Consider the following 24,697-nt stretch of genomic DNA (forward strand, 5'->3'; position numbering starts at 1 on the left):
TTTCCCCCATTCATTCTTTAGGTTAACAACCCAAATAAATGGGGGGTACTTTTTAAGTACTTTCTACTGGAAACAGTCCAGTAGAAAGTACTTAAAAGGTACAGTCGGAGATTGTTGGATAGATAATGTTGGCAACTGTAGAGTCTAGGTGCTGGGTTTATGGGAGTTTATGCTTCTTTCAGTTCCATTTGAAATAATTTTTAAATGTTGGAGGAAAGGTAATCAGTAGGAAAAAGAGTCAAAAAAATTGGACTAGAATTCCTGAGTACCCTTAGAGGTATGCAGAAACATAGTGCAATTTAAAATTAACTACAAATACGGGCACAGTATTAACTAAAATACAAATGAAGTAAGAAAAAACGTGAGCTTTCAAATTTGTTTTGTTCAGAGCAACCACCAAAATTTTCTTTTGCTATTCTATCACGGGTTAAACAAAATAGTCTAGAAGCATCGTGTCAGGGATAGAGTCTAGAAGCATCTATAGTCTAGAAGCATCATGTCAGGGAGGGAGGCACATTGGAAAAGCATCAGCCACTGGAACCAGACAAACCTGGACTTGAATCCCTGCTGTTACTCAGTAGCTCTGTGGTCCTGTCCAAAAGTTTAACTATTTCTTTGTCCCTAAAGGTGAAATACATATCTTGCCAGCACAGAATTTCCCGTCAGACATGGCTTTTTGAAGTCATGTTTACCTCTGCTCTCTCCCAAAACTCCATTAAAAGGACAGGAAAGAGATAGGAAGGTAAAATTATAAAGATGATGAAAGAATCCGAATGGCCATTAGATTCTCAACAGTGACAATGAAACAGTGGCTTCGAGTCTCAAAAAGTGATACTCAAGCTAAAATTCTATATATAGTCAAACTAGGAAGCTAAAATTCTATATATAGCCAAACTAGGAATCAAGCATACGGGTCGAATAAAGACATTTTCAGACTTACAAAGTCTTAGAGATCTTGCCTCCCAGGCACCGTTTCTCAGGAAGCTAGTAGAGTCTTGTGTTCTACAAAAAGTAGACCAAGAAAGAGGGAAAAGGGGGAATCCAGAAAACAGGAGTCTAACAAAGAAATCCCCAAGAAGGTTATATGAAATCCCAGAGCAATAGCTAGCTGTACAGCTTACTTAGAGGGCATCAAGTACCAATTGGAAAAGGAGCACCAAGGACTCCTGCAGGGATAACTCTAACAAGGATTATTAAATATGTTTTAATATATTGAGACACACTTCTGGAAGATTTGGGAATGAATCACTGATGGGTATACACAGAAAAAGAAAATTTTTTTAAACACTGTTAACGCCAAAGACAATAAAAGTTACATAAGTAAATTCAATCGTGCATACTACATAGCTCAGCAGTGAGTATTAGGTATGAAGACTTTTGATCTAATCTATAATTGTGACAAAACTATACTGAGAATGAAGAAGTAGAAATATATGTGAAACAGAGCCTTCCTCCATGGTATGAAAGATAGATTTCTTTAAAAAATAAAAAAAAGAAGTGAACAATATAAGCATATTACTTAGAAACATGGAGGTATGTACCTGAAAAACTCAAGAATTGAAAGTGGTCACCTCTGGGCAGTGGGAATCTTGAATGGGAGGAATGGGCTGGGGCTTTTTTGTTACAAGCCTTGACTTTTTAAATTATGATCATGTGTAACTGATAAACATAAAAGTTAGAATAAAAGCACTAGCACAATGTCTGCCATAAAGTAGGACCTTGATAAAGAAAAGACATTTATCTAATTGTCCCATCTCTCCACTGCTGCTGCCCCACTTCTCGCATTCAGCAATGCGTTCCTCAAGTTTCTATTCTCACCCTTCCTAACGAAGTATGACAGGAAAAAAAAAATCACGGTTTCAGTGGACACTTTTATTGTTTATTTAATGGATCATCAATTTTGTCTCCCTACCTACAAATGGAATTTCATCTTGTTTCCATGCTGAGTAGTGAAACAGTGACAAAGCTAATCATAATAGCCTACATCAAAAGAGAACTAAGCTAACACAGCTCACTTGTTTTAACAGGCAAAATATAAATATATGCACTCTAGAATGCACAATGTTTAGTCACTAAGAAATTCAAATGGGATCTTGAAGAATGTAGGTAAATCCAGGGTGCAGTAAAGATGAGCTGAGATGCTGTGCAACTGTTTAAGGGTTCCTGGCACTGCATCTCTTGGCCACTAGCTGAACCTTGACATGGAAGGTTTTAGCTAATGCCAAGTGCAGTTGCAGAAAATGCTAAGTTGACTTAGGGGCTGTGCACAGGAACTAAAAGGCAGGAAAGTACTAAATATTGCTGAGAGCATCCACCCCAGGAAGGACTTTACCTGTTTTTGAGAGAGCACACATACATAGACAGCATTACTATAGTGCCCAGTAAGCCAGATCTCCCCCCACTTTATCTTCCCAATAACATGCCAGCTCTTTTTAGGATATATGGCCAGGAGTTGGCCAACTTTTACACTTTGGATTCCAGGTCTACTAGACCATAACTCTCAGAACAAGTTTCTATCTGTCCCTCCCCACCTCAGCGGATGCCAGAAGCTTTATCTGAAGTTCCTCTGTACTGCCCAGCTAGTAATGACTGCTAATGAAAACACTACTTACTTCTCCACTCCATTCTACCCACCTCTCACTACACAGTCCCGCCCTTCTCCCAAACAAGTCAAAAAACAGAAGAACCTCACCTTCCAGGAGTTCCAAACTGGCACCACCCCCAGTGCTCACATGGCTGACTTTATCCTCCGTGTTCCATTTGGCACAGCAAGTGGCAGTGTCGCCACCACCTGTTGAATGAAAGCCAGGTAAAAAGGGAAGAGAGAGAAAAGAAAAGAAAAAAAACGGACTGGCACCAAAACTGTAAGGCAGTGTGCTCTCCAATCCAAAAGGTAGCTGATAAACCCCAACTCTATCTTACCAAGAGGCTCTTCTGTAAATTATCTACCTGTTTAGTTCTTAAGATTTACCCAGATAAAGAGACACAGAAGAAGTTCTCCACTCCACCTTCCTCTGATCAGAATTCTGCCAGCTTATACTGGTAGTAGCTTTGTATAGTACCACTTACCTATGATGGTGATGCAGCCCCTAGAAGTGGCTTTCACCACCTCATCCATGAGGGCTTTGGTTCCCCGGGCAAAAGCTTCCCATTCAAATACCCCCACAGGACCATTCCACACAATCTGCTTAGCCCGAGTGACAGCCTCAGCATACTTCTTGCTGCTTTCAGGACCACAGTCCAAGCCCTGACGGGTAGAGGTGAGAGAAGATGAGCTATCAAGAAAAGCTACTTAAACACTACCTCCACCAAGAACAGAACTCAGGACTGCACATCAAAATTTCTTCTAGAACCAAATGGTACCCTTCAGTCTTTAAAATTATAAACCTGTTCATGCCCTTTGTACTCAAAAATTCTGCTGTATGGAAGATCAAGACTAAAAGAAAACCTCAAAAGTTATTTAATAAAGACATTCTTAGCCACACTATTTATGTTAGTGAAGACTAGATCAATGGTTCTCAACCAGGGTCAGTTCTGCCCCTTCACAATAGATAGGCATGTGGCAATGTCTAGAGATAGTGTTGTTGTTGCAACTTGGGAGGGTGCTACTGGCATCTAGTGGCCAAGGATGCTTTCAACAACCTTACAATTCAACAGTCTCCCACAAAAAAACAGATGTCAATAGTGTTGAGAATGACAGTGAACTAGATCAGTAGTACTCAAACTTTGCCACGCATGAGAATCACCAGGAGAGCTTATTCAAACACAGACTGTTGGGCCCCACCCCCAGTTCCTGATTCAGTAGGTCTGGGGTGGGGCCCAAGAACTTGCATTTTTAACAAGTTCCAAAAATGATACTGATACTGCTGGTCTTAGGAACACACTTTGAGAAACACTGAACTAAATAATACATGAATGCCTGACAAAAGAAAAATAAGCAAACTAGCACGGTAAAAACATGATACAATTTTACACAGCAATCAAAATGATATTTGGAGCACCCTAAAATCAACTATATTAGTCTTTAATATACACTTACATTTCTCCCTGATTGTAATCAGTATACTTATTAATTTTTTCATATGAGAAAGTTTTCTTATATAGCTTTCTAGATAGCAACATAATCCAAAACAACCCAAACCCTGAAAGTACATGACACTATCTCCAGCACATAGTAAGTACTTAATACACATTAAACAGATAAAGAAAAAACAGATAAAACTAAAAATGGGCCGGGCACAGTGGCTCACACCTGTAATCCCAGCACTTTGGGAGACTGAAGCGGGTGGATCATGAGGTCAAGAGATCAAGATCATTCTGACCAACATGGTAGAACCCCGTCTCTACGAAAAATACAAAAATTAGCTGGGCATGGTGGTGCACACCTGTAGTCCCAGCTACTGGGGAGAGTGAGGAAGGAGAATTGCTTGAACCTGGGAGGCAGAGGTTGCAGTGAGCTGAGATCGTGCCACTGCACTCCAGCCTGGTGACACAGTGAGACTCCGTCTCCAAAAAAAAAAAAAAAGGTTTTGCAACACATTACTGAAGGCCAGAAATCCAATAGCACTGCTTTTCTCCCACGGATTCTTCCATAATGAGGGACTCACTGCAATATTCAGAGCCCTCTCTGGCAGAGATCTCCTATAGAGATTGATAGAGATTGTTTTAAAATGCTTGTTGATTGGCTGAATCAATGAATGATTGATACCACAAAGTTTCTGTTCACTCACACTACCAACCCACTCAAGTGACTCACCATCCAGCCAGCAGGTATGCCAGAAGCCACAGTGGCTTGGCCAGTCTTGGCATTCTCATCAAACTTGTCAGCAGTGACAAAGTCAACAGGCAACGTAATCTTCACACCATTCTTCTCAGCTTTGGACATTAGGTCTTTGACAATCTTGGCTCCCTCTTCATCAAACAGAGAAGTGCCAATCTACATAGGGGAGCCAAAATGATGGAAGTCAGCATCTATACTAAGAACAAGACTGCCTCACAAAGCAGACAGGAACCAGACACAATACAGTATAAAGGAACAATGCAAAGACAAAAGACTTGCCAAAATAAATAAAAATGGGAGTTTTCAGGGCTCATGTTAAAAGACTGTTCTCTTTTTACATTTATACAACCTGCTATTATCATGGAGAGCTATTTCACATCCACTTGGCACTGGTTTCCTACCTCCATGTTGTTGAGCACCTTAAGGAAGGTAAAAGCCATTCCGCCACCAATAATCATCTCGTTGACTTTGTCCAGCATATTATTGATCAACTGGATCTTGTCTGCAACTTTAGCTCTAGAAGAGAAAGCAAGAATCATCACTTAAAGAACAATGGACTAGAGAAGTGATATTACATAGAACCTGAGTTTCTATTTCAAGGCACAGGAACAAAGAAAGTCTCAAAGTGACAAAAGTACTGCCTAACTTTGCTCTATGTTTCTCCAACCCAAAAACTCAATCCATTTCTAAGAAATCCTTTTAAGGTATGGCTCCAGACATCAGTACATCTTTTTAAAAATTCCTCACCCCACTTACCATCAGTACATTTTTTTTTTAATTCCACCTAGAAGCTGATGGACAACAGATTTAAATCATATTCTTTGTTTAAGTAGGGCTCAGAAGACCTACTCTTATCTAAGGAAACTATGGGTTCCAAATCTATTTTGCACACTCCCCAACACACACACACACACAATTCAGAGCATCAAGGTTGCTAATTGTGTCTAAGCACGATTGCTAACTGTGGGATCCTGGATACACTCAGAATTATCCTAACCTTAGAGCAGGGATCAGACTGTATACTAAATAAATATATACTGAACAAAAATAGATATTCCTGAAGTCATACCCTATGCTCAGTTGCTGGGACATTTTTTTCTCTGTCTTTTCAACACAAAGTCTCACTCTGTTGCCGAGGCTAAAGTGCAGTGGTACAATCATAGCTCACTGTAACCTGGAACTCCTAGGCTCAAGCAATCCTCTTGTCTCAGCCTCTCAAGTAGCTGTGACTACAGGCATACAACACTACCCCTGGATAATTTTTCTTTTTAAATTTTTTTGTAGAGACAAGATCTCACTATGTTGCCCAGGCTAGTCTCAAACTCCTGAGCTCAAGTGATCCTCCTATATTGGCCTTCCAAAGCACTAGGGTTACATGCCTAAGCCACCATGCCCAGCCGGGATATTTTCATTATGGCATTTATTTTTGTTGGATCACCCAATTCAACACATTTACTGGGCACCTACTCTGTGCCAAGCACTATTCTAGGTCTTTGAGAAACATCAGAGGGCAAAGGCAACAGAAAGAACCCTACCCTTTGGGAGTTTATTTTCTAGTAGATGGAAATAAGATAAACACACATTTATCTTTCATCTCCCTATGAGACAAAAAAGATCCAAACTAAAGAGAAACAAAGTAATAGCTTGCCTTCCATAAATATTCCCATATAACTAAATCCCACTTACATGGACAAATCACCTTGCGTCTGTTTCTTTCTTCATTCAATAAACAAGATAATACCTATCCGGTGAGAGACCCTATGCTAGGATTTGTGAAAAGGAGGTATGAAACAACAGTGATGTGGGTGAACGGATGGCAAGAAACTATTTACTATTTATTTCAGTTGTAAAGATTGGTTACCACCAAGAATAAAGATAGATTGTTTTAAATACACACACACACACACACACACACACGGAAGAAAGCAGTTAGAAAGGAGTTCAATTTCTTCTAAAGAATAGCTTACAGCTCGAATGCCTGTTTCTTCAACAAATCAACAAAACGAAAATAATAAATAGGGGATTATTACAAGAGATACCTAACAGCCAAAGGCAATGCATGGACTTCATTTGAATCCTTATTCAAACAAACCAACTGTAAAAAGACACTTCTGAGATGATCAAGAACATCTGAATACAGACTGGGTATTAGATCATAGTAACAAAACTGCTAAATTTGTTAGGTATAATATGGTGATTATTTAAAAGAAATCTGCTTATCAGTTACCAGATGTATACAGGAGTATTACAGGTTGAGGATCCCTATTCCAAAAATCTGAAATCCTCCAAGATCAAAACTGTCTGAGCTCAAAGGAAATATCATTGGAACATTTCAGATTTCATATTTTCAGATTAGGATCCTCAACTAGTAAGTACCGTGCAAATATTCCAAAATCCAAAAATCAATCTGAAATCCAAAACACTTATGGTCCCAAGCATTTCAGATAAGAGATACTCAAACCTACATAAGTGAAAGTATATGATGTCTAAGGCTAACTTAAAAACATTACAGGCATAAGCTCACACCTGTAATCTCAACACTTTGGGAGACCAAGGCAGTCAGATCGCCTGAGCCCAGGAGTTCGAGACCAGCCTGGGCAACATAGTGAGACCCTGTCTCTACAAAAAAAATTCAAAAACTAGCCGGGCATGGTGATGCATGCCTGTAGTCCTAGCTACTCAGGAGGTTGAGGTGGGAGGATCGCTTGAGTCCAGAAGGTCAAAGCTGCAGTGAGCTGTGATCATGTCACTGCACTTCAGCCTGGGCAGCAGAAAAAAAATATATAGATAGATACACACACACACATATATTTATTTCACTTGTATTCACTTTGTCAGGAATATATACATATATATGTGTGTATACATTCCTGACAAAACAGGACATAAAAGAAACAAGATTAGCAAAAATGTCAATTAATTGTTGAAACAGGGTAATGGGTACCTGGGAGTTTACTATACTATTCTCTCAACTTCTGTACATATGAGTGTTTATTACAATAAAGCTTGTTTAATAAAAAATAAAGTTTTCCCAAACACTGTTAATGGCCTAGGAAAACTACACTGCAAGAAAGGTGGCAAAAAAATCTCATATCCACTTCCCCATAACAGCTACTTCAGTCTGAACCTAAAAACCTAACTATAAGGTGGCACTAGGTGGCACTCACTCCCATATTCCAGGTCTACAGAAAGTTGGAGAACAAAGCCCAGGAATATATATCTTTTTCCAAGAACAAGACACGACAACCTTTATCTACCTTAGTTATTTTTAAGACTCTGAAACTGGGCTCATAGAGCCTAGAGAGCAACTGTATTAACCCATTTTCACAATGCTGTAAAGAACTACCTGAGACTTGGCAAGTTATAAAGAAAGGTTTAATTGACTCACAGTTCCCCATGGCTGGAGAGGCCTCAGGAAATTTACAATCATGGCGGAAGGCAAAGGGGAAGCAAGTCATCTTACATGGTGGCAAAAGAGAGGCAAGCGAGGGGGGAACTGCCAAACACTTTTAAACCATAAAATCTAGTGAGAACTCACTATCACAAGAACAGTAATGGGGGGAACCGCCCCCATGATCCAATCACCAGGTCCCTCCCACAATACATGGGGATTATAATTCGAGATGAGATTTGGCTGGAGACACAGAGCCAAACAGTATAAGCAACTATACTACCCGAAATGACACCAACTCCAGAGTCAATTTTCATCAGGAAAGAGTATGTTCACTCCCCTGGAGGAAAAAACTCTGCTCATAGAAGGGTAATGGGCCTCCAGCCATAAAGAGGCTGCTACCTAGATCACCACACCAAGTCACAGGAAGTTGTCTTATCCAAGCAGTGCTGGCTCTCTATCCCTGCTTTATCACCTAAAATTTATCCTCCTCTCAATCCTCAATTCTGAAATTTCTATGTTTAACTAAGCCATTAGAAAATCATTATCTACTTGCTGCCTTACCCTATAGGAGAAAAAATAAAATAGGTATGTAATCTGGAAAATTAGGTCTAAATTATATATTAAACACATATGAAGAGGTTTTCATAGTTATACCCTGCCAGGTTGTATGTATGTAAAAGGCTCACGCACTTCAAAATTGCTAGATGAGCACCTATGGTGGATCTTTCCCATTCTTCCCTGCAGAGCCATCTTCTATCCTTCTCTACCCTGTTGTGTCACAGGAGGCAGACCTGCATGGACTACATCAAGGAGCTTTCTTGCCCTCTGGTTTCCATTTGGGTTTCAGCCAAATTGAGGGTAGGAGGGAGCGCAGCAGCAGGAGACTGAAAGATTAGAATATTTATTGTCCTCGCTCCCCCTCCCTACCAGATCTTGTGTCCTCTGACCAAAGGCTACAGTTCCCATCAGATAGCTCTCTCCTCACCAACTGTCCTCTCTGAATTCTGATAACCATTTCCCTCCCTTTGTCCCTTCAGGCCTAGAGATGGTGATGCCTGTTGCTAGCCCCAAATTACTGTACTGTCCCTTTGCGGTTTCCTGACCCCTACCCACACCTCTGTATTTTATTTATTTATTCATTCATTCATTGATTCATTCACTCATTTTGAAACAGGGTCTTGCTCTGTCACCCAGGCTGGAGTGCAGTGGTGTGATCACAGTGCACTGCAGCCTCTACCTCCCACGCTCAAGTGATCCTCCCACTTCAGCCTCTCTGGTAGCTGGGACCACAGGTGCATACCACCACCGCCCAGCTAATTTTTTTTGTAGACATGGGGTCTCACTTTGTTGCTGGGCCCATCTCAAACTCCTAGGCTCAAGCGATCTTCCTGCCTGGGCCCTCTCAAAGTGCTGGGATTACAGGTGTGAGCCACCATGCCCAGCCTGTAGTTCCTTTATTAAATTCTCCTCAGTTACCCAGTGTGACTAAGCTGTATGACAATAAACCACCCAAGTTATGGCCTACTACCAGGCAAACAATACTTAAAGCATGATCTTAAAGAGTTCTTCATACCCGCCCAGGATGGCCAGGAAAGGTCGCTCTGGGCTCTCCAAGGCCTTGGCAAAGTAGTTCAGCTCCTTCTTCATCAAAAATCCACCAGCCTTCTGTGGCAGATTGACTCCTACCATGGAGCTAGAAAAGATCAAAGACATTCAAATTCTAGTCAATCCCTATCATTCCTCCTAGTCCTAGAGGCCAGCTCCTTATCACTAAAATAGTTCTACTTTTGGACTGCAAGAAATCATGGTTTTCATCCCTACATTGCAACAAAAAACACTTAGGTACAAGTTAGATTTTTAACTAATAATGCAAGGTCAAGGGTAAAGAGTAAAAAGTAATGAACTTAGGTAGAATTTAAGATACCCAGTTAACACTCTTCAGCAAGCCAAAGGGCAAATCACAGATGAGTAATTGGCCGGTTGATGATAGCAGAAGAGGATTCCTCAATTTGCTTCCTACTGACAGCATGAGAGTCTGATCTTATAACGTTCATAAAAGGATAACTCTGTACAAAGTATCTAAGGTGAGAAAGAGCAACCTCTTCCTGAAACTCCACAAAAGGCTCTACAGTCACCAACATTTTTTTACTTTTATTTGCTTTTTGGATGAGAGCTACTCAACAAGAGCCACAGTGGCAGTTCCAATTAGAGAAGCTGAAAGGATTACAGTATAATACAGGACTCTCCAAAAGCAACCCAGAGCTTGGGCTACTCAAGTAAACAGGAATGCTATTCTTAGTGTGGTAGTCAACAAGGTTCTTGGTACCTGTGGGCTCTGTGAGCAGTGCCAAAAGCATCATTGACGTAGACATCCCCTAGCTTGGAAAGTGAAGCTCGGAAAGCTTCTATTTTGGCTGGCTCGGCTTTAACCTAAACAAAAACAGAAAATGTGATAGCTCCAAAGACAACTATAAAAGCATTTCATATACCAAGAGTCCTCTTAAACATCTCTAAAGACCCTGAGTAGGTGGGACAGTGATTTTTTTTACAACCAGCAGTAGGATGTGTTCTTTCTTCCAAATATTCCAGGTACTTTGGTCATTTCTACGTGTTTCTACTCTCCCTTAACTTCCCTCAAATTGCAAACCTAATATTCCTGAACAACGGCTTAACCTCTAATCACATGAAGTTAACAACATCCCACTAGCCTCTCCCCAGCCTTCAGCTCAAGGTTCTGATTATCCTTCCCTCTCCTTGACTTAGTTCCTCCTTTTAAACATTCTCCTTGTGATAGTATCATACTTGACTCAGCTGCTGGCTACCAAGGCCTTTCTGTGAAGTGAAAGGGGCTCTCACACATATTCCTTATAAAAGCAACAAGGGCAAGCTGGGACAGAGAAGGCAGATGGAAACATGACAACAGAAAAGGACTTAAGAAATACTTTACATTGACAAAGAGGTATTTTATGGCCTTCTCTGGAAGCTAGGCATCTGAGAACACAAGAAATATACTTCTACAAAAAGAGAGAGGAAGAAAATGTAGAAGTTAAACATAGAGCTTTGAAATGTCAGCTTGCCATCAAAGGATACCCCAAAGGGGACAGAAAGCAAGATGGGAGGATAAGCAAAACAGAGTCTCTGGCAGGAGATTAAGCAAAGATGCACAGGAAGCAAGCCAGATGAAAGGAGACGTGACACAGAAGAGTACACAGCACAAAGCGGATGTTCATTTTAGTCACTGCCCACTCCTATGCTCCTATGTATCAAGGAGGTGAAGGGGACTGCCATAAAAAATGGGGCTTTTCCCTAAAGACTCAAAGAATTGCTGAGGCACTAATGCTAAAATTGAAGATTGTGGCACTCCCATAACCTCTCTAGAACAGAATAACATCTGCCACTAGTGATTGGAAGATGACACATGTAGTAATTATAACAATGCTCAAATGTAAGGAGACCTGAGTTCTATGTCCAGCTCTGACACTAATTCATTGTGTAACCTTTGGGAAGTTGCTCTTTCTGAAATTTTCCCTTCTGTCAAAAAGGCATAATAACCCCTCCATTTAAGAACTATTTAAGGAGGCCGGGGCAGTAGCTCACACCTATAATCCCAACACTTTGGGAGGCCAACATGGGAGGATCACTTAAGCTCAGGAGTTCGAGATGAGCCTGGGCAACATAGCAAGACCCCGTCTCTACCAGAAAAAAAAAAAAAAGTAAAAGTCAGTTGGGCATGGTGGTATGTGCCTGTAGTCCTCTCGCGAGGATGAGGCAGGAAGATCACTTCAGCCCACAAGTTTGAGGCTGCAACGAGTTAGGATCATGCCACTGCACTCCACCATGGGCAACAGAACAAGACCCTGTCTCTTTAAAAAGATATTTAAGGAAAAACGGGATAAACTGAAAGCTCTTCATGAACAAAGGTGCCATGGAAATAAACAATATCAATCAGAACTCATTTCTCATTTACTGATCTGCAAATAACTAGAAGAAAGAGAAGACCCTTAAAAGATCAATGTGGGCACTTTGGATAAAGAGAAAATGTTTATGTCCTCATGTCCTCACTTTGTTTTTGTGGTTTTTTTTGAGACAGAGTCTTGCTCTGTTGCCCAGGCTGGAATGCAGTGGCGCAAACTCGGCTCACTGCAACCTCCACCTCCTCGGTTCAAGCAATTCTCCTGCCTCAGCCTCCCGAGTAGCTGGGATTACAGGCAATTGCCACCATGCCCAACTTTTTTGTATTTTTAGTAGAAACGGAGCTTCAGCATGTTGGCCAGGCTGGTCTTGAACTCCTGACCTCATGATCCAGCCTCCCAAAGTGCTGGAATTACAGGTGTGAGGCACCGTGCCCAGCCTCACTTTGTTTTTTTAATCCATTTTGAACTTGGGACTGACTCCTGAAATTTCAGGTATTAAAAGCCATTGGATAGTGAATGTCAAGTCAATTAACTAAAACAGTCATAGACTAGCACAGTCAGCTCATCATTTCCTAAATAAAAAGTTTTGCTTCAATTTGCCCATTGCCTCCTGCCACTTCTAAGCCCTAGAGTTCATGCATCATGAATTCCAGTTTAAAAGGACAACAAATTTTAGGTCAGCATTTGACTCCTAATACTGTAGCAAGACCATGCCAAAAGCAGGATAAGGCAAGACCAGCACCTTTGGTGCTAAAAACAGAAACTGCTTGAAAGCAGGCACTCCCAATGACCTTAAGAAATGTGAGAAGCCAAAGGAGACTGAGATACTAGACTCGGAGCATCTTGTTCTCTGAGACACTGAAGACCAGAATAGTGGAAAGTACTAAAAAATGCCTTCAGCTTCCTTTCTAGCCAATGGGCAAATTCAAAATCATCTGCAAAGAGACAGTTTTATCATTGAATATTTGAATTCCAGTTGTCAGTTCACAGTAATCTGTTTGGTGAGTTATCTAGGCTGCTTTTGCACAACATCGGCAGAGATGAGTAGTTCCAACAGAGACTATATGCAGACGGAAGTGACTGCACAACACAAAAAGCCTAAAATATTAACTATCTGGCCATTTACAGAAAAAGTTTGCTGATTGAATGGGCTGAGCTCTAAAGCCCACCAACAGCACCACTGCCTCTAACTTTAATCATATGACTGCCTTTCAGAAACTAAAGTTTTTTTTTTTGAGGCTTAGTTTCTTTATGAAATAAGGTGATACCTGTACCTCTTTATCTTAAAGAGAGATTTAAAGGAACATGCTTTATACGTCTTAAGAAAATGCCTTAAATCCAAGGTGACATCATCATGACCATCATACTCACTTTCGAATACTCTTCCACAACAAAGGTGTTCACATACTTTTCAAACATATTTAAACATCACGTGAACATGAAGGAGGGCTTCTGGGACGCTGGTAATATTCTATCCCTTGACCTAGGTGGTGGTTACACAAGTGTGTTTACTTTGAGATAATCCATCAAGCTGTGTATTGTATACTTCAATAAAAGGTGTCTAAGGAAAACTAAATGAGCTTTCTCTATTCTTCAACCAGTCTCTTACAGACTCAGGCCCTCATCCCCAATAATGTCAAAATCACAGGTCCTACCTTGTTCCCAGAAGCATCTTTTCCCTTCCCTTCTTCCTCCACATGAAAGCGGAGGTTCTCCAGCAGTATGACAGACTCAGCAGCTGGGTTGGCACAGGCTTTCTCCACTTCTGGGCCTACACAGTCCTTCAAGAACAGAATATCCCTGAGGAGAGGAAGAGATGAAGACACTTGAGCAGTCTGAAAGTTAAGAACCAGTAACAACGTGCTTGACAACCTCCCCCACCACAAAGTCTACCACCACCAGAGCCTGGCACTTACTTGCCCAGCAGAGACTTGAGTTCTACAGCAACTGGCTCTAAGGAGTACTTGTCAGGCATAGGGACACCATCAGGCCGGCCTAGGTGGCTCATAAGGACTACCGACTTGGCTCCATTGTCCAAGCAGAATTTGATGCTTGGGACAGCAGCCTTAATCCTGCAACCAAAAAGAGACAACAAACAGAAGGAAGTTAGTCCTAGAAATTACTGGGAACTACTTTATTGATAATCTCATAAAGCATAAAGTTCCTTTTCTTCTCCAAGTTCCTTCAAATCTACTTATCAGTAATTCAATGGTGGTCCTTAGGGGAAGAAGTTAAATACAATGCCAACCCTCCACCTAGGATTGTACAATCTCATTATGTATCTGCCCCTTTCACAGAAAAGAGTTAACACAGCAGGCCTGAGGCTGCTATCTACAGAAGGACCTGTTTGCAAGACTGGATCCTGGCTGGTATCTGGAACTTGGCTTTCAAAGTTAACTGACAACTGACAAGACCAACAAGGGCTATTCACTCTTCCTAGACTATCTATACAAACATGGTGATTTATGCTGAACACCTGCCCCACTCTAGAAGTCTAGAATTTTTTTTTTTTTTTTTTTGAGACAGGGTCTCACTGTCACCCAGCAGGCTGGAGTGGAGAGGCACAATCTCGGCTCACTGCAGCTTCAACCTCCCCGGGGGCTCAGGTGATCTTCCCACCTCAGCCTCCCAAGTCGCTGGAACTACAGGAATGCACCACCATGCCCAGCTAGTTTTTGTATTTTTTGTAGGGGTTTTGCCATGTTGTCCAGGCTGGTCTTGAACTCCTGGGCTCAAGTTATCTGCCAGCCTCAGCCTCCCAAACTGCTGGGAATACAGGCATGAGCCACCACACCCAGCCAAAGTTTGGAATTTTGGTAGTTGCTAGGCAGAGGATACCTACATGACCAGTTCCAACAAAAATCTTGGGATCTGAGTCTCTAGCAGGATTCTCCAGGCAGAAATATTGCAGACAATTACTGCATTTTTCACAGCTGAAGAAAAACACTTGATGTGTCCCCTCACGGGAAACTGGAAGCCCATGGATTTCTCTAGACTGCCCCATGGTCTTTTCCTCTTCCTAATCTTGTCATGCATTCTTTCACTGTAATAAACTTTAGCCATGAGAACAACTCTGAATCCTAGTAAATCATCATGAGATATGTGGGTGGTCTTGGGCACCCCTGAACACACTCTTCTTATGTGACTATGGAAAATACATAAAATTCTCAAATCTTGAAACCATCAAAGGAAATTTGGGGAAAAATCAAAAACATGTAGTAACTTTTCTGCACCTATTATATTAACAGATACTAAGTCACTTTTTTATGTAGGAAAAAATAATTGCACTGTACAGAGCTTGGTTTCCATAATGTATCACATTTATTACATTACAAATTAATCAAAAAATTAACTCCCTTTAGACATTTAAAAGTTTTGTTACAAACCTGCTACTAACTTGCCATTTTGCCAGTTTATAAGAAATTAAAATTGATAAAGAAAAGCATTTATTTATTCACCAAATAGTCAATGCTTCTTTTGTGCCAGGCATCATTCCAGGTTCTGAGAATGAAACGGAAAACTTCTTAAAAAGTCTATGTTCTCATGGAAGTGAAATTCTAATGGAGAGAGACAATAAACATGTACGTATGTGTGTGTACATGTAATACATCAGATGGTGAGATACAGAAAAAAACACACCATTGTTCCTCATTTTTGTCTCCCTACTTTTGAGGACAAAAATAATTGGAGAACAACGGTAAAGGAGATTTTTAGACAGGATGGCCAGGAACAGTCTGATAATATGACATCTGAGCAAAGAATGGAATGATTAAAAAAGTTATATTTCTAAAATATCTTATGCTATTAATATTTAACAGATATAAGGGATGTGCTTGGCAAAATGACAGGCTCTATTCTGGGACCAATACCTGAAAATGTTCTGGGTCTAGACCTGCACCATCCAATACGACAGTCATTTAGTCTGTGTGTCTGTTGAGTACTAGATATATAACTAGATCAAATTGAGATGTGCTGTAAGTATAAAAACACATGCCAGATCTTGAAGACTTAGTACCAAAAAAGTTAAATGTCCCTTTCATTTAATTAATACAATTTGACTCACATTATATTTCTATTAGATGCCACTGGTCTACATCATTGGAAAGCACCTTGCCAATACAACCCTTCATTTAAAATTTAAAATAGGCCGAGCACAGTAGCTCACGCCTGTAATCCCAGCACTTTGAGAGGCCAAGGTGGGCAAGGTCCAGGAGTTCAAGGCCAGCGTGGGCAACATGGCAAAACCCTGTCTCTACAAAAAAAAAAAAAAAAATACAAAAAAGTAGCCAGGTGTGGTGGCCCACGCCTGTGGTCCCAGCTCCCTGGGAGGCTGAGATGGGAGGATCACTTGAGCCCAGGAGGCAGAGACTGTAGTGAGCCAAGATCGTGCCATTGCACTCCAGCCTGGGCAACAGAACAAGGCCCTGTCTCAAAAAAAAAAAAAAAATTAAATAAAAACCTTCTTGATGGTATCAATATCTCATGTAACCCATATATATATATTCTACAAAAATTAAAAATTAAAAAGTAAAGACAAAAATAAATAAAGACCTTTTACAATCTAGTCAAAAGCAAGAGCAGTACTCTCACTTAAAATTTCTGTTTCTGAATCTAGGATCCAAGACATTGGAGCAGCTAAACTAACTGAAAATGCACTTCTGAAGTCTTTCCTGTTTGTTTTTTAGAAGCAAAAACAAATGAAAATTCTCAAAAATTGACTTTATCTAAGCCATCTGGAATGAGGGCTTGTAAAACTACACATAACCTTAATAACTACTGGTACTTTTAATATCCTTCTCTTACATAGTTCTTCATTTTGCAAGAGAAGCCAAGTAACTTTAAACTTTTATATTCTTTTTATTTTTGTGTGTTTTATAGAGATGGTGTCTCACTATGTTGGCCAGGCTGTTCTCGAACTACTGGCCTCAAGCAATCCTCCTGCCTCGGCCTTCCAAAGTGCTGGGATTACAGGTGTGAGCCACCGCACCCAGCCAACTTTTATATTCTTTAAAAATGAATACCTCTGCCAGGTGTGGTGGCTCACACCTGTGGTCCCAGCACTTTAGGAAGCCAAGACAGGAGGATCACTTGATTCCAGGAGTTTCAGAACAGCCTAGGCAACACAGTGAGACCCCATCTCTACAAAAACATATTGTTTTAATGTAACCAGGCGTAGTGGCATGCATCTGTTGTCCCAGCTAGTCGGGAAGCTGAGGCCAGAGGATTGCTTGAGCCCAGAAGGTTAAGGCTGCAGTGAACCGTGATCACACCACTACACTCCAGTCTGGGTGACAGAGTGAGACCCTATCTGGGGTCTCAAAAAAAAAAAATGAACTCCAAATTCTTCTAACTTTCAAAAAACAAGGGGAAGGGAATCACTTTCTTAAAGATTTTGCTTACATTTGTATATTCTCATAAATAAGAAAGCAGATCAGATAGTGGGTTGATAGAAAGCCAAAATCGTATGTCTCAAGTTGCTACAGTTCCATAACACAATATGAAAGGAAAAACATTTCATCCTATGTACCCACACATTTAAACCCAGCTCAAGGCTTAGCAGGGACCTTACCTCTGGTTGTTGTTATCTGGTTGTTCTTCATAGGAACATTGAAGTCGACTCTAAAAAAGAAAGATTCAAGACCATGATCAACTTATTGTTCCATCAAAGATTAGGAGATGCACTTTTAATGAACCAGTTAAATAAGTCGGAAATTCAAATCTCATCTTAAAAATAATCAGTGGCATTAAAAGTTAAAATAGTGGTTAGTCATGGGGAGGATGGAGGGAGTGGTGACTGGGATAGGACACCAGAGGCTTTGGGGTTCTGGTAATGTTCTATCTCTTAACCTCAGTGATCATACAAACGTGCTCATTCTGTGGTAATTCTTTGAAATTGTGATTTGTGCCCTTTTAGGTATGTACTCATACTTTAAAAAGAATTTAAAAAAAATAAAACCTAACTTAAATCACAGGAACTAGCCCTGAAGATCTGGGAAGCTAAAGCCAGTTCCATCTAAAAAGATACCTGTCTGGGTCTGGCACAATAGTATCTGGGTAGCAGCTGGAGGGGTGAGGAATAATAAGGAATGCATCTTGATCCTAATTCCCTTGATACTATTTCTGGTCCTCGTGAAACTAACATGACTGGAGAAAAAAATTAACTGGAAAAATAAAACACACTAAGAGAAAATCATTCTTTTTTTTTTTTTTTTTTTTTTTTGAGACGGAGTCTCGCTCTGTCGCCTGGGCTGGAGTGCAGTGGCCGGATCTCAGCTCACTGCAAGCTCCGTCTCCCGGGTTTACGCCATTCTCCTGCCTCAGCCTCCGGAGTAGCTGGGACTACAGGCGCCCACCACCTCGCCGGCTAGTTTTTTAGTATTTTTTAGTAGAGACGGGGTTCACCGTGTTAGCCAGGATGGTCTCGATCTCCTGACCTCGTGATCCACTCGTCTCGGCCTCCCAAAGTGCTGGGATTACAGGCTTGAGCCACCGCGCCCGGCCTGAGAAAATCATTCTTTTTGGAGAAAGTCTGGGGCCTTAAGACTAGGGGTCCTTCAAGCAATACACACTAACATAAGACAGCCTCTTTCAAAAAGCCTGAGAAGAGAGGGTGGGACATGTGCCCCAGCCCACCTGACAAACAGGCAAATTAGAAGGGAAGTAACCAAGATGACACAAGATAATAATGCACTGCAGTCTCTCTTACCCAACAGATTACTGTGTTACCATTCTTAAGAACCAATTATTCTGAACTCCTTGGAACCTCAGCCTACTTCAATGTGAATGAAAACAATAATGTATAGTAGCTATTTTTAAGGTCTGTGCCTACCATGATCATTTTTAAGTGATTTTTTTCTCATGGGGATGACAGTATCTACCTCGTAGTTATTGAGAGAATTAAGTCAGCCAGCAATTTGTAAAGTGCTTAGAAGTGTACCTGACACACAGTAAGTGCCATAAAAGTGTTAGTAGTTGTTATATGTTTCTCCAACATGTAATTCTGTGATTTGACAAGTACATCAACCACTACTAAAACAACTAGCATCACTTGCAAAGGGACTACAGTGAAGTATGACCTAATCAAGAAGACTGCTGCTATCCTTGATTATAAGCCTCCATCTTTTTCATCTGCCTTTTTAAATACCCCTTCCTCTCTAAGGCTAAGGCAATTACAAACTACTACAGACATACTGAGAAGACCACCAATTTCCTATATCCACTAGGCCTGAACTCCAATCCACCTCACTGAAGAACAGCCTTTCCAAAGGTAGGTTGAAGAAAAATAATTCTATATTAAAACATGTTTTAAAGTCTTCAAAATTAAAGGCAGTAAGCCTCTGATGAAAGAAATACACTCTACTTTGCTTCAGGCCACTTGATTCTCTGTCTTCTTTAAATATCCTGAACAAGGTGCCTGCCAGCCTTAAAGTACATTCCAAAGAAGAGAGAGTATCCCATTACCATGGGTCATTTTGCCCCATGCAACCTCCCAGAAGGCCTATGCTCAAAAGGACTAATGGCAAAAGGATGGGCACAAGCCACTTCTTGTAGTGCTACTCTCTACCCCCAACCCTTACAGAGAGAAATATCTTTGGGCAGAGACACCTAAGAATCTGTCTCATCTATCCTAGCTGCCATGGTGTCAGCTTACTAATGAATTAGACTTGGTTTATACTCTCTCCTCAATGCCCTCTGGATTACCTCCCCTCATCTCCTACACTCAAACAGCTCTGCTTTTACTTCTCCTCTGAGGACTCCAACACAGGAACTGCTCTTGCCTACAGATTCTACTTGTTCCATTTTACATAAAATATGCACAATTTCCTTTTTTTTTTTTCGTTTCCTTATAACACTCCTGAGCTTTACTTCAGGCACAAAGTCAGTTATTACTACATATCCATCAGAACGAAGAATAACTAAAATAAAAAATAATAGCACCACCAAGTGCTGGTAATGATGCAGAGAAACTCATTATTCACATACTGCTGGTAGAAATGTAAAATGCTGCAGCCACCTTGGAAAACAGTCTGGGGATGATACCTCAAAAGGATGTGGCCCAGCAATTCCACTCCTAGGTGTTTACCCATGAAAAATGACAGCATATGTCCATACCAAGACTTGTATACAAATGTTCACAGCAGCTTTATTTGTAATAGCCCCAAATCAGAAACAACCCTAATACCTTTCAATGATAGTTAAAGAAACTATGATACATCCATACCATGGAATACTACTCAAGAATACACAGGAATGAACTTTTGATACATGTGACAATGTGGATAAATTTTGAGGACATTATGCTAAGTGAAAAAAGTTAATCCCAAAAGGTTATACACCACGTGATTCTAACTGTATAGTATTTTTGAAGTGACAAAATTTTAGAAACAGTGGACAGATCAGTAGTTACCAGGAGTTAGGAAACGGGGTGGTTATTATTATAAAGGGGTAGCAAGAAGGAGATCTTGGTGGTGATTGAATGAATAGTTCTGTATCTTGATTGTGGTGGTGGTTACACAAATCTATGCATGTAAAAATGGCATAGAACCACACACACTTTATACCAATGCAATTTCCTACTTTTGATATCGTACTATAATTAGGTAAGATGCATTCATTGGGGGAAAATGGGTGAACACAAGACCTCTCTAACTTTGTAACCTCCCATGAATCTTTAATTATTTCAAAATAAAACATTAAAAAATATACTGGTTTAGCTGGAATAAGAATATCAAGTCTCTATCCCCTGAAATCTCAGGTCCCAGGTCCAGTTCCACTAAAAACTCTCAAAGGAACCATGTCCATCAATGCTTCACTGCCCCACATGGAAAACTGGGATATTGTGAGTGTCTTAGAGACTTTTTCTCTGCTCTCAATTTTTTCCTGTTTCTCTTCCCACTACATCAAAGCAGTTTCTTTACAAGTTACAACAGGTTGGAGAAAACCAGTGAGGTTTAAAAAAACAGGCAGGAGCAAGCAAAAAGGAAGTGCAAGCAAAGGATGACTGGCAACCTATGAGAGAAAGAAAGGAAATTACCACAAAAATAAGCAGAAGTGTATTCAAAGAGGCTGTAAAGTCAACTGGGGAGTCCTAAAAAACTAAGATGGAACCTGGTAATTAACAAGTCAGAGGTTTCTGGCTACCCCATTTTCCCTCAACAAATCAATTTCCCTTGGCAATCCAAACCGGTGGACCAGAAGAGTCAGCAAATACCAGAGTTCACTTCTGCAGGACAAAGACGACAAATGAGGCAGCCACTACTCAGGAAGCCCCACTCCGGAAACACTGCCAGCAACCACCACTTTGAAACAAAAAAGAATTGAGCTGACACCACATGGCTGCCTAGGCACCTCCAAAAAAGTAGGCCTACAACGAAACTCTCTGTTCACAAGAAATTCATTAATAATCAGGGAACGATATCCTCAGCCTAAATAAGAAGGTATCCAGATTACAGGAGAAAGGTCTATTACAGGCGAAAGGTCTATTTCAACGTATCCTTGGTTATTGTCTCGAATATCTAGCTGATATTGTCTCGAATATCTAGCTGATCTAGAGGATCTAGCTGATAGCCAAGGAGACCCAAATTCTACTCCCAGCTCTGCCACCAACTTGGTAGTTCAGTAACCCTGAACAGGTCATTTTCCATCGGCAAAACATGACTAGCCAATCATTTCAAGGCTTTGGATTGGTGTGTGCTAAATGAAACTTTATTAGGTCCAGAGGGAGAAAAGTTAAGCAGCTCCTACAATCCCACCCCTAGCTAGCTTCTTCAAGCCAGTTTCCCTACAGAGAGAGGAAATAAAGCCCAAGACTGCAATTATAGGAAGGTTATCCGCATGATGTCCCACTCCTTGTCTTTTAGTTGGTCCATGCATCTGGAAGAATCAGCCTCGAACACAGGGAGATGCAAGGAACTAATTAAAACCTAAAAGCTAGTTGCATGCCAATGTACACCTGTCCTGTTTTTTACAGGGTCTATCCCCTTTTATTAGGATTATATGAGGGCCAGAAAGGGCACTCTTCTAGTACTAACATGGCTGTGATTCCTACTTTGTCCAGATTACAAAGGCCTATGCCAAAATGTGGAAACCAGGTATTTTTCATGGACGTAAATTATTGGGTTATTCTATCTCCATAGCAGGGCAGAGGTTACCTGCAAAGTAATACTGACCAAAGTGAAACTAGAGAGAAGGGGACAGCTACACGTACTTTTAGAGTACCCATACACTCCCTAACTCAAACGTGTCCTCGTATGTTTAAAGTTAGAGTAAAGGGAGATCTCCTACTGACTTATCTGTCTGTTAATATCCAACACAAGCCCTCATTTGAACCAGCCCAAATTGGAAAAGGGGCTAGATTACACCAGCCACATGCCTACCCATCAATCAACCACTTCCCAAAAAGGTCAAGGTTGCAAAATGCTATGAACAGAAACCTTTATGACCCCTCAAAAACACCACTCTTGGATCCTGTTAAGGTATATGAACAGTCAAGTCCATCAGTTACATACCGACTCATCCTCCTGCACCTTGCTCCTGGCATGCACAAATACACCGCACGTGACAAAAAGGATAAAGGCAAAAGCTCCACACTAGACCAACAATTCTGGCAGATAAGAGTGAAGCCGTGTTGGCAAGTGACCAGAGATCCACATGCGCAGAGTAAGAGACCCAAAGTGCACAAGGAACCTTCTCCCACTTTTAAAATTCTGATTTTCTAGCCACACGTGGGGATGAGGTTGGAGGCCAGCAAGTATGAGCAGCCACACCCTGCTCTACCATTACCTAGTATGTCACAATCTGATGCAAATCCTGTGCCCAAGAGTCCAACGATACCACGCTGCAGGGCAGCAGAGGCCTGTTACATAAGCTCTGCAGGGCCTCCTCCGGTGCGCCCCGCCCTACCCTCCCACCCCAATTCTTTAGTGGTAGGGGACTGGGGGGTCTACTCCTGAACAGTTAAATCAACATCCTCTTGGAAAGATACCCTTTTGTGCAGGGACCTGTGAGATGTGGGCCGTTTCTCATTTGTCTGCGACGATCTAGGAGCGTGGGGGAAGGGAAATGAACAAGATGACCTTTCAAGGTCCCTTCCTTGAAGCCTAGAGATTTGCAGGATAAGCATTAAGTCTCATCTAGCCGACTGGGAGGTGGAGGCAACGGAACTGCATTTCACCAATAGGAAAAAGGACAAAATGGGTCCCAGCAGCAATCTCAGCCCTTCCTTAGTCGGACCCATCCCCGAAGGGGGTTTCGGCTGCTTTCTGGGCTGCAGAAAATGCGGCTAGAAACCACCAAACCCGTGAGCAGCCTCCCCTCCAAGCCTAGGACCCGTGGGGCCCAGCCAAAAGCTAAAAGCGACGTAGAGCAGACGAGAGAACAAGTCGGCTCAGGCCAAAGAGGTTTGCGACAGAGCACAGAGGCCATGCAGGCAAACGTGCAGAATTACCTCATAACGACCCGCTTCCCTTTAACATCCAGCTTGTCCAGCGTCAGCTTGTTAGAAAGTGACATTTTGGAAATACAGCTGGGAAGAGAGGTCGGTGATTCGGACAACCCGGGAGTCTGCTGCAGACGTGCGCTCGGGAAACGAGACGAATGCCGAACACCACGCGGGCAGGAACAGGGGCTGCACTGCCGCCCCACACCCCGCCTTCCGCACCGCCCCTTCCCGGCCGCTGCTCCCGGCGCGCCGTGCTGAGCAGCCGCTATTGGCCACGGCCCATCGCGGTCGGCGCGCTGCCATTGCTCCCTGGCGCTGTCCGTCTGCGAAGGTACTCGTGAGACGTGCGGCTTCCGTTTGTCACGTCCGGCACGCCGCGAACCGCAAGGAACCTTCCCGACTTAGGGGCGGAGCGGGAAGCATCGCGGGGGGGTGGGGGGGCCACAAGTGAAGCGGCGAAGATCCGGGTGACGCTACGAACGGACGTGAAGAATGCGCGAGACATAAGGTCGGCGCCGCTGCGTTTCCCGGAAGCGCGCCCGAGCAGCCGCAGACCAGCGTAAGCCCAGGACTGCCTGGAAAAGGCTCCACCCCCTATCCTGTGGAATTCGCAGCTGCCCTACAGGATCAATGCAAATTCCACCTCCTTTTAGAAAATCCTGGTTTCCCAGCTCCCTTCATGGAATTCTGCTACTTAAGTCTTACTTAATAAGAGACCTCTCATAAGTTGGAAAAGGCCCAGGTCCACTCTGGCCCCCACCTTTTTAAAAATAAAAATGCAGTGTAATTTTTTTGGTTATGGCATGATGGATGCTAATGGCAAGCACATATGGCATTTTTCGTGTATTAACCAAAGCTCACAAAACGCAGAAGTGACTACTTTCATCCTCATTAGGCAAATGAAGTAGCTGATGCACACAGAAGTTCAGTGGGCCAGGCGCCATGGCTCACGCCTTTAATCCCTGCGCTTTGGGAGGCCAAGGCTGGCGGATTGCTCGAGCCAGGTGATTCGAGACCAGCCTGAGCAACATAGCGAAACCCCATCTCTACTAAAATACAAAAAAAAAAAAAAAAAACCCATCCTGCGCAACATGGCAAAACCACATCTCTACTAAAATACAAAAATTTAGCTAGATGTGGTGGCGGGCACCTGTAGTCTTGTTACCCGT

The 24,697-nt window shown here is 41.9% G+C and overlaps 1 protein-coding gene across 1 annotated transcript; it reads right to left on the reverse strand.

Moving 5' to 3' along the window:
• Window positions 1–1,851: 1,851 nt before the first annotated feature.
• PGK1 (phosphoglycerate kinase 1) lies at window positions 1,852–23,900 on the reverse strand. Its single transcript, XM_033201815.1, has 11 exons — window positions 23,535–23,900; window positions 17,659–17,707; window positions 14,005–14,162; window positions 13,744–13,888; window positions 10,501–10,604; window positions 9,748–9,867; window positions 5,182–5,296; window positions 4,757–4,936; window positions 3,070–3,247; window positions 2,693–2,791; window positions 1,852–2,332 (listed from the first exon to the last, which is right to left on the reverse strand). The coding sequence occupies exons 1-11, from the start codon at window positions 23,597–23,599 to the stop codon at window positions 2,292–2,294; spliced, it is 1,254 nt and encodes a 417-aa protein (XP_033057706.1). The 5' UTR covers window positions 23,600–23,900; the 3' UTR covers window positions 1,852–2,291.
• Between the last annotated feature and the right edge of the window lie 797 nt (window positions 23,901–24,697).

The sequence above is a fragment of the Trachypithecus francoisi genome, unplaced genomic scaffold, assembly GCF_009764315.1.
Source record: "Trachypithecus francoisi isolate TF-2019V2 unplaced genomic scaffold, Tfra_2.0 Lachesis_group6, whole genome shotgun sequence".
In the NCBI taxonomy this organism is placed as follows: Eukaryota; Metazoa; Chordata; class Mammalia; order Primates; family Cercopithecidae; genus Trachypithecus; species Trachypithecus francoisi.